This window comes from Egretta garzetta, unplaced genomic scaffold (genome assembly GCF_000687185.1).
Source record: "Egretta garzetta isolate BGI_Z169 unplaced genomic scaffold, ASM68718v1 scaffold44, whole genome shotgun sequence".
In the NCBI taxonomy this organism is placed as follows: Eukaryota; Metazoa; Chordata; class Aves; order Pelecaniformes; family Ardeidae; genus Egretta; species Egretta garzetta.
Genome location: NW_009259490.1, coordinates 686,129 through 696,047, shown reverse-complemented (window position 1 = coordinate 696,047; position 9,919 = coordinate 686,129). Strand labels below are relative to the sequence as shown.

At 55.9% G+C, this 9,919-nt stretch overlaps 1 protein-coding gene across 1 annotated transcript; it reads right to left on the bottom strand.

The window, feature by feature from the left end:
• Positions 1-754: 754 nt before the first annotated feature.
• IFITM10 (interferon induced transmembrane protein 10) lies at positions 755-9,916 on the bottom strand (the record flags this gene model as incomplete). The annotated part of the gene is made up of 2 exons (XM_009637305.2): positions 755-1,289; positions 9,524-9,916. Coding segments are annotated over 2 exons (543 nt in total), but the record flags the coding sequence as incomplete, so codon positions are not given.
• Positions 9,917-9,919: the final 3 nt, after the last annotated feature.

Below are 9,919 nucleotides of genomic sequence, written 5' to 3'. Positions count from 1 at the left end.
CTCCTGCCTCGTTCAGCAGCAAATGCACGGCGTCTCCAAAATCTGGCTCTTGGTAACAACCCCGGGAAGTGCTGCGGTAGCAGCAGGTTCAGACTGCGGCGATTTTTTTCAATCTTCAATGTTGGTCCTAGCAGGGGAGGGAGGACCTGCCCGCTCGGCTGCATTTGCTTGCTTTCGATTGATCAGCTATCACGGGAGTCGTTGAGGTCTCTGCTCTTAAATCTGGATCTGCGCCCTCTTTTATGGCTGCGTGCGGCCCCGACCTGCAGCAGCATCCCTCACTCCTGCTTTAAATCTCTCCCAAGCAGCCGCTGTTGACATTAGCATTTTCTCTTGCCAGCCTGTAGGGCCCAGGAGCCTGGCCCTTCTAAAGAAGGAATTAACCCAGCAGCATCAGATATCAGAGGTATCTTTATTGACCATTTACAGAAATACAGTAACACTCGGTTTAGGGGGCTTAGGCGAGTTCTCCAGAAGGTGCCTTCCTTCTCAGCATTGCCGGGAAATCCCGAGGAGAACCCTGCCCTTTAATGCTTTGGGGTTTCTCCGGAGGCTTTGGGGCTCCCTAGCACGAACTTCCTAATGCCCTCAGCTCTCCAGGGGTTGGGAGTTGTTTGAACCAGCGGATGAAACTCAAGAGAAGAAAAGGAAAAGAAACCCCCCTACGTTGGGGGGTGGTGGGGCAGTCTGAACACGTCTGATATGTTGTGAGCCAGCCCTGCTGCAGTCACCATCCATCACTGCACCTACCTCCCGCTCGGCAGGACCCCGCTGCTCCCCAGAGCTCAGCTTTCTGCCACCAGGTGAGCGTCGCTCTCGGCTTTGCATGCTCTTGTCACATGGCTTGTTGGCCGTAAAATAAATATTTCTTGGTCTATTTTTCTCCCTGTACATGTGTAAGTGTGAGACCCTTTCCTACAGCAGTTCACAAACTGTTTGGGGGCAGGAAGGGTATGCTCAGCTGGGCTGAACAACTCAATTATTATTTATGTATTTAATTTGCTTTTGCTTTTTTTTGCAATCAAGGTGGAGTGGGTTTGGTGGTGTGGTTTTTTTTTTGCGTCCTTGCTACAAGAAACAACTGCAGACACTTCTGGCATAGAGGCATTTTGGCGGCGGCTGCTGCTGTTGGCCTCACTCTAGTAGTCAGTGAGGGGGTATCGCAGGAAGATGAAGATAAGGATGATGCAGAAGGTGGCAAGGGCTGAGCTGGTGATGTTAAAAAGCCGGGCTGTCTTGGCATCTTCGACTGCTCCATTTAAGTCATTGAGGAGTTTCTTATCCCGGACCTGAGACCAAAAAAAATAAAAAAATAAATTGGGACATGTATAAAAAGACATAACCTGTTTCAAGCAATACCCACACTGTAGGATACCTGTGCAGTGGAGGAGGGCTGGGCTGTGCCTCTTTGCATTTGAAAGCTTGGGGTGCCATAAAACATCCTGAGGCGAGGTTTGCACCCCAGCTCTGCTACGGGTTGAGCTTGTGAAGCCAAGCACTGTAATGCCTGCAGGCTGGAAACCCCTGGGAGAAGAGAAGACCTAGAAGAGTGACCTGTTGCTGATACCAGCCAGGCAGACCAGGTCCCTGTGGCCCCTGGAGGGGGGCAGTGCCATTTGGAGCCTGAGGTTGCACAGGGGAACTGAGTTGCCATCATGCACCCCATCCATATGGGCACTAAAGCACCCTTCTCACTGTGCTGCAGCCCCCTGTCCCCATAGCGCTGGCCTTCGGCTCGCCCGGTCTGCAACTGAGAAGGCTGGCTGCGGTTTCGGCGTGCATCCTCGTGCCTCCGTCTGTGCTGAGGGGCTGAGCGGGCGAAACCTGGCATGGCATCCTACTGCAGCTCCAGGGCTGCGCACGAGCCTCCAGCATATTAAGCAGCCCTGGTTTAATGAGTTCCTTTTGCAGGTCTTATGCGGCTCGTGTAGCATCTCTGCCACTGGCAGTTTTCAATCCTGACAGCGCGGCCTGCTCTCTTCATTATCCTGTGGGCTGGGACTTTCCAGGGCTTAGGACAGCTCTGCAGTGGATAAGGTTTGTGCATGTCCATGGCACTGGCTTGCCTCCACCTCCTCCAGGCTGCCAGGCAGCGATGGCACCGGCAGGCAGCAGATGGCACTGCAAGGCAGCAATGCCACTGGCAGGCAGGGATGGCATTGCCAGGCAGGGAGGGCACAGCCTGGCAGGGATGGCACTGCCCACCAGCAGCAGCTCTGCTGTTTCAGCCCAGCAGATGAGCGGTCAGACTCCATCATAGAATCGCTTTGGTTGGAAAATACCTTTAAGATCATCAAGTCCAACCATTAACCTAACCCTGCCATCCCACCGCTAAACCATGTCCCTAAGCACCTCATCTACCCATCTTTTAAATACCTCCAGGGATGAGGACTCGACCACCTCCCTGGGCAGCCCATTCCAGAGCCTGACAACCCTTTCTGGGAAGAAATCCTTTCCTAGCAGGGATGTGTCCCCATCCCCAAACTGCTGGAGCCACAAGGACGTGGGACAAAAGGACCAGGAGGCTTTACCCATCTTCTCTTTCCCGTGCCTGAGTGCAGTGTCCAGGGGCCAGCACAGCACGGCAGCGCCTGTTTCGCTGCCCACTTTGCGGCCGGAGGGCTGCAGGCCGTGGGGCCGCATGTCCTTCCAGCCTGCCTTTGCTGCTGGCAGCGTGAGCACCAGCAGGGTGCTGCCAGCTGAACACTAGATGTCGGTGGCAGGCTGCGAAAACCAGCCCCAGAGCCCTACCTAGAAATATTAAAAGGCTTTTATCGACCAGGAGCTTTCCAAAAAGACTCTGCGATGGATGCAGACCACGTCTTGGTGACTTTTTCTCTCTCCCTCCTGCAGTGCTTACCCACAGGGCTGTCCTGAAAGCCTTCTGTGACTTGCTGAATATGCGGAAGGGTTGCTGAAGCCCTCGTTCCCACCGAGCCATGCTGGTTCACGGGGCCTCCAAACCCACATCTCAGACCCTCAAGCAGTGTCCCCTCCTCCATCACACCAGTGAGGACATCTCTGCACAAGCACCCCCTTCTCTTCATTAATCCTGGACCCTGGGGAGGGAGGCTGCTGCTGGCATGAGGCCCGCGGGAACCGGTGCTGGCAGGCACATAGGCAAGAATGAGAGCTCTGTTTTCCTCTTTGGATTAAATCCTGAGGTGCCTCGGCTTCTATTGCACCCTCCTCCCAGGAGCCTGCAGCTGAACCCGGGGCCATCTACCCCATCCCCCCGCCGCTGAGCACTCGGCGCCTTCAGGGCACCCTTCGGGGAGCCGGGAGAGGGGAGAGCCACAAACCACGTGTGGCTCTGGCATGCTTGGCTCTGGGAAGGCAGCAAGCCGGCAGCCTGGGAGCCCACATTCCTTTTTGTGTCAGCTGCCTGTCTGGGATGGCTCACCTTTGAAATTATTTGGTGGGTTTAGCATCAACCCAACCCCCCCCAGGCACAGCAGCACTGGGCAGCCAGCTCCTCCTCACCCACTGGTGAGAAGTGCGGAGGTCCCTGAAGCCAGAGCCCCAGGGGCACTGGATTTGGGCCAGAAATCCCACCCCGCTGCTTCTGGCAGGCTCTTTGAAGCTCTCACGTGATTTCCTCTTCCCAGCTGCAGGGCTGCTGGAGGCAAACCCTGCGCAGAGCACGAGCCTTTTGCCCCTTCCTCTGCTGTAACCCAGCCGTGGCTGGGAGAGGTTGCTCTCTGCCGCTGGCAAGCCGGTGTTTGCCAGAGGTTTCCCCAGCAGACCAGCGTGGCCAGCACACCGAGATCTGCAACCCTCCTGCCACTGAGCCTCTTGCTTTGCCTTTCTGGGGACTCTTGGCCCCAGGAGCTTCCCCCCCACTCCTCACTTCCTGCTCCTCCTTTCGCCGGGGTGCCCTGCTGCCCTAATTTCCATGCCCAGCCCTCTCCCAGTGCTCCCAGCAGCCGTTCCCACCTGACTCTAGCTCGAACTCGTGACTTTTCTTTAGCTCTTTCCCACGGCTCGCTTTGGCAGCGCCTGCCCTTGACTTTCCCATGGCTGTGGTCCGGCTGTGGTCCTGCTGCGGTCCTGCTGCTCCTCAGCATCTCTAGCGAGGGGCGCCCAGGGCTGCTCTCTCCTCAGCACCACCATTTCCTCCCAGTTCCGCTTTTTGTCCTTCCCATCTCTTCTCTTTCCTGCTGTTTGGGCCCAAACAATGATATACAGACAGCTGCCTTCGACTCCTGCCAAACGGCACCCAGCTGCCTCCTCTCCCTGACCCTCCAGCGGGTCCCACCCCCTGCTCCTGCCCACCTGAGGCACACAGAGTTCTGCCCACGTTCCCTGTCTCCACCAGCCCCCTGCCCTTTCCCTGCCCTTTTCGTTCCTGAGCTATCCTCTGGCTGCTCTGGCTGTTGTCACCCGCATCCTTCATCCCCTTCCTCCCCTCTCTTATTATTTCCCCATACACCCTATGGTTTCAGTGGTCACCCTCATGCAAATCATCCCTTGGCGTCTGTTATCACCTGTATTGCAGCAGAACCTCTAAGCACCAGACAAGTGCCAGGGCTGCTGTGGCACACAAATGCAATGAAAAGGCATTTCTCCTTCCAAACCACTTGCAGCCCCAGGCCTCCTGCATCTCTCCAGGGCGGCCTCACCTCCTCCTGCCTGGCCTTGCACCCCCAGACGCTCACAGACATCTCCCTTCAATGTCCTGCTGTGGCATCTGAGCTGGGCTCTGGAAGAGGAGCTCTCCTGGAGAGCAGATATGCATTTTGGCTCCTTCCCTGCTCTGTCCTTAAGGAGATGCCAGTGTCTTTCTCATAGCCCAGCCTCAGCTTTTCCTATTTTCATGCTCCTGTGCCCACCATCATCATAATGTGCTGGCAGCTGGTGCACAAGCTTCTGGGAGCCCTGGAAGTTGCTTCCTTCCGAGCCAAGGAGGTGAGGCATAAGGGAACAGGTCCCCAAGGTCACAATGTCCAGCTCACCTTGCCCTCCACCATCTCCACCTCACCTTGTCCTCCAACACCTCCAGGGTGCTGGTGCCTGTGAGATCTTTCTCTCCTCCCTCTGACCACCATCTCCTGCCCTTCCTCCCCTTGGGGCTTTGCCTTCAGCTTCTTCTTCAAATGCTCCCCTTGACTCCTACCGTCCTGCTCCTTCCCACTCCCTTCCCCAGCAGCCACCTCCCCTCTCTCTCCTCTGGGGCTCGGCCCCTCTCATTTTTTTTGGGAGCAGGGAACTTGCTGTGTGTGTACAAAGTGCTGCCTCAGTTTGCAGGCGGAGATGAATGGTTTGGTGATAACGAGCCTAATGAGGCTGTATTTAAGGCAGCCCGGCTTTTAGCGTGCATGCAGCCCACAGCTGGTTGTCTGTAAACCCATTTCTGTGCAGAGCTCTGCGTCCCTACACATAAGGAGCTCTGGAGGGGATCACTGGATTTATTTGCTCTGCGAATTGGTCAAGAGTTCTCCGGCCCACGTACCTCCACCACACTGGCACGGGTGTCACGGGGGTGTTTCACCCACCTCCAAAAACCATTGCTCCTCCCAAAAAGCGGGCTGAGAGTCTGCCTGAGAGGCCAGGTGCTGCAGCCTCTCTGCTTCTTGGGGTTAATAAATAGCTATGGATTTGTGCTGGTCTGCTTCCACTCCAAACGGGGAAGGTCAACACACAGTGAGAGGGGAAGGCAAACAGCCGTGCCCGGAGCTGCGTGCTAAGGGCTGGGCAGAGAGCAGGCTCAGCTCTCCTGGGGTGCTATCACACTGCAAATTTTGGTGGCCTTGAGGAGCAGGAAAACTCTGCAAGCAGCCCCGTCAGCTGCTGGTGGGGCTTAAAAAGGCAGCAGGGCTTCCTGCCATCTTCAACTCTAGACAACCACAACATGGCATCCGTACCACGGCTTGTCTCAGATCCCAGCTCCTCTGATCTACCACCTCATGGCGTAGCCGGTACTGAGAAGGTCTTGGCTCACCCTGGTGGTCTCCAGAGATGGACTTCCTAAGGACTGAAGCGAGATCTCCTGCCACCAGGTGCTGATGCATCATTAATTACCTCTTGGAGCTGGGAAAGATAAGGGGAGGGAGCTGCCAAATATTGTGCCATGGCATTTGCTCCTGATGAAAACCAGCTGAATCCAAAGCGTTGCTGTCAGAGTGATCCTTGCATCTGGGCTGGGCTGGGGTTAAGGTTACTTTAGGGTTTCTAACTTCCCTGTTCCTGCTGTTTATCTCTTCTTCCCCAGCACCAACGCGCGCTTACATGCGAGCGCCTTGCTTGCACTCTGGGAGGCTGACCTTGAGAAGCCTGAGATGCTAGAAATAACCCCTGGAGGGATACGTGAGTCGGTGCAACTCGGTTGCAGCCCAGCAAGCTGTATCTGCTGAGGATCTGGCCCGCTATGGGTGTAAATAAAGACGAGGTGTGCCATCACGCTGTTATTCAGAGCACTTGGCTGGGGTGTCTGTCACACAGAGTACTTGGCTTGGATGTCGTAGTCTTTGCCCTCACCTGACTTCATGTGCTTCTTTGAGTAAGAGCATAAATTCTTTGGTGCTGGGGTGGGTTTTGGCATTTTTTGGTAAAGGGTGGTCACCGTGAAATAGTATTTCCCTGCAGAAAGAAATATAGAAGGCTGCAGCTCGCGTGCGAAAGGCCAGGCAGCCATGGAGGTACTGTTTCCCAGCGGCGGCTGAGAACAATAAAAGTGGTCATGGGGAAGACGACAGTTTTACAGTGATCTTCAAGTGTACCAAAGCATACATCTGGCTTCCAGTGTGGGCATTGTGCTGCTGAAACTGGGGGAAATACTAGCATGTGCTAAGGTCCATAATGACGCTTCTTATGGGCTTGGGCGCAAAGGAGCTACTGCTTTATTAACGGCATGAATCTGGCAAAAGCAGACGATGTTTATGGCAGGGTATTGAAAATGCTATTTCTGATAATGAAAATGATGATTCCTGAGGTTGCTAGATGTTTCAGTTGTTTAAAAGAAATGGAAAAACCATAGCCTGGCAACTGTTTAATGCCATCAGGGCCCTGGTGGCCCTTCAGCCAGGAAACCTGTGCTCCACTGACCGAGGGCTCTGCTGTCCGAGGTCCCAGAATGGGCTCAGGGAGGTGAAGGTGCCGCTCCCGTCCTCTCCCTCCTGCAGCACCTTACTCCATCTCTGCAGAGCACAGACATCCTAGAAAGGCTGGGACGTAAGTGATCTGCTGCTAAAGTGTCCTTACATTTAATTGCAGAGGAACAAGAGAAGTCTGTTTAAAGGGACGTCTGTCCCCGGGGCATTCCTTGCTTCTGCTTTCTCTGAACTTCTGTGAAAAACCTTATTGCCTATAAAAGGGATGAAAACAACGGGCTTCTGGAGAAACGACCCTAACATCCAGCCTCGCTGGGATGTTGTGAGGGTCTCTGCAGCAGCTGTGGCTGAGGAAGGATTTAGTCTTTCTTAACATCCCAGTGGCCTTCCCCAGGACAGACCTGCTGCTGCTGTACCAGCACCCTCCTTGCCTCCCACCACCTATCCCAACAGCACTCGCCATCCCTTCGGCCACTTGCTAGCTCTGTTCTGTGCCTCTGAGGCATCATTTGTTCCTCTTTTCCCCCTGCCACAGAGTAACAGCTACCGGGGAGGTCCAAGACCAGAGTTATTTCTACCTGCTCAGTTCTGCATCTGTTCAGGTACCAACATTACATCTGATCAGCTACCGCCTCCACAGTCCAAAAACCAAGGCTGGGTTTTGACAGCCATCTTCTATTTTCCTTTCCCTGATTTGGAGCGTATTTGCCCATTTGCCTTCCCTTGCTGCTGCTTCTTTTTTTCACACCAGAGTTTATGTCCTCTAGACCTTTGCAGCTGGATGCTGAGCCCATGCCTCTGCCCCGCCACAAGGCTCTGGTCTCAGGTTACTTCTGGGCTTTCCCCTTCCTTCCACCTCGTGTCAAGCATAGCAAAGGGTCCAGCCTTTAAAAACTTTGTAGGTGGCAGGCCCTACTCTGTCCTGTCCCCTGGGATGGGTCAGCCCGGTCCCCAGGCTGTCCTACTCCCACTGCTGGCTGCAGCCGAGGGACCGCACCTACCCCAATACCTGCTGTAGCCACTGCCATGTCCCTGTGATGGGAAACCCTTTCTTAGCCTGCTGTGAGTGTGCCTTTTGCATGGGAAAGACACTGATCATTAAAGGCAAATCCAGATGAGCAAAGACACACAAAAAAAAGAGGAAGCCAGTTTCTTCCCTCACTGGCTAAATGAGTGGAGCTGTTAAGGGACAGCCCCCCGCCCCCAGCTCGCGTTAGGCTGCCGACGCCTGGATTTGCCCTTGGGTCAGTCCTGCTTGCGGTCATGCTCAGCTCCAGCATGATTTCAGCTACTAAATGCCTCACCCAGGCAGCAGTGAAGCTGCATGGGTGGCGGATGGGTGCTCATTTCCCATCTTGGGGAAGGGGAAACTGAGGCAGGCACCACGGTGCCAGTGCTGGGTGAGCGCAGGGCACGGATCCACAGTCTTGACCCTGAGTCTTTCTGCCAGAGACCCTGACGGGCTTGGGAGCAGCCTCCTTGCATTGCTGGGCACTCGCCGCCCAGCTCATGGGAGCTGGATGGGGTTAATTGATCTGTTTCTGTGACGAAACCTGTCTGCATCCTGGCCTTCCTCTAAAGGCTGCCTGCCAAAACAAATCAGCTAGCTCCTCTGTGGGACCACCCAGCCACCCCCCGGGCTCTCTGCACATCCATTCAGTTAGTTTTGAGGCTGGCAGGCAGGGGAAAGGGAGGGCAGCCCGGGCCCCTCTCTCCCGGCAGCCGCTGAGGGGCTGCCTGTTTGCCAGGCACCATCCCTGCCAGGCTGCTCTCCCCTGCAGCTACGGGGAGTAACTCGGTCCCGTCCCCTTTGCCAGCTGTGCTCCACACCATCACCCACTCCATCAACATTTCGCCCCAGCTCCGACACTGTGCAAAGGCCCCCTGCACTCTCTTCCCCCTCCGCAGCTAGCCAGGGCTGTTCCCGTGATGCTGGCAGGGCTCCAGGGCTTGCCTTGGGATGCTCAGGGTGGGGGGTGTGGAGCTGACCACCAGCTCCGGTGTTTTAATTAGGGAGAGGGCAAGAGGGAAGCAGGCAGAATTGCCCTGCACCTTGGCAGCCTCTCCCTGCCCGCAACTTGCCAGGCGCCAGCTGATGCTGGCCGCCTGCTTCTTACTGCTTCTGCCCAACCATCCAATGCTGCCGGATCCTACCCTGACAAGATCACTAACCGATAGGATCCCAAAGAAGGGACCGAGTGCCAGGGTGCCTGCCGGTGCAGCACGAGCCGAGCCAGCCCTGCATTGCCTGCCTGCCACCCTGCTGCCACGGTACAGAGGAGCCTCTGAGGGCACCGGAGCAAGTCAAGTGCCTCTTCTCCACCTGAAGCAACATCCCCGGCTCCAAAACACACCTCGGCTCTCCCCATCCCCCGTGAGTGGAACCTCTCACTTGGGTGGCAAAGATGTGATTTACATTAGGCATGACCCCCAAACGCTCCCCCCACCAGCCATCCCGGCGCCTCAGTACTCACTTTCAATGAATAAGCCAAGGCAATGAAGCCGAGGCAGCAGAAGTTGAGGTATACGAAGTTGAAGATGGACCAGAGATAGTAGTCGTTCACCTCGGTGGTGTCAGGGTAGATTTCAATGACGGTGGTGGGGTTGGTCATCGTCTTCTTCTCCATCGAGTGCTTGCATGGGACCGCTGGCCGCAGGCTGTCCCCTTTGCAGCTCTTGCTCTCCATGAGATAAACGGCGGAAGAAGGAGACAGGACAGGCGAAGCTTGCCGGAGAGCCGGGGGCTTGGCGATGCAGGCGAAGCAATCCTGTGGGGGGCCCTGAGGGGGTCTCGGGGTCCAGGCCACCCTCTCGAAGGGGCACGGCGGGCCCAGGGGGGGGGCCGGTGTCCTCTCCGTGGTGGGCGGGCG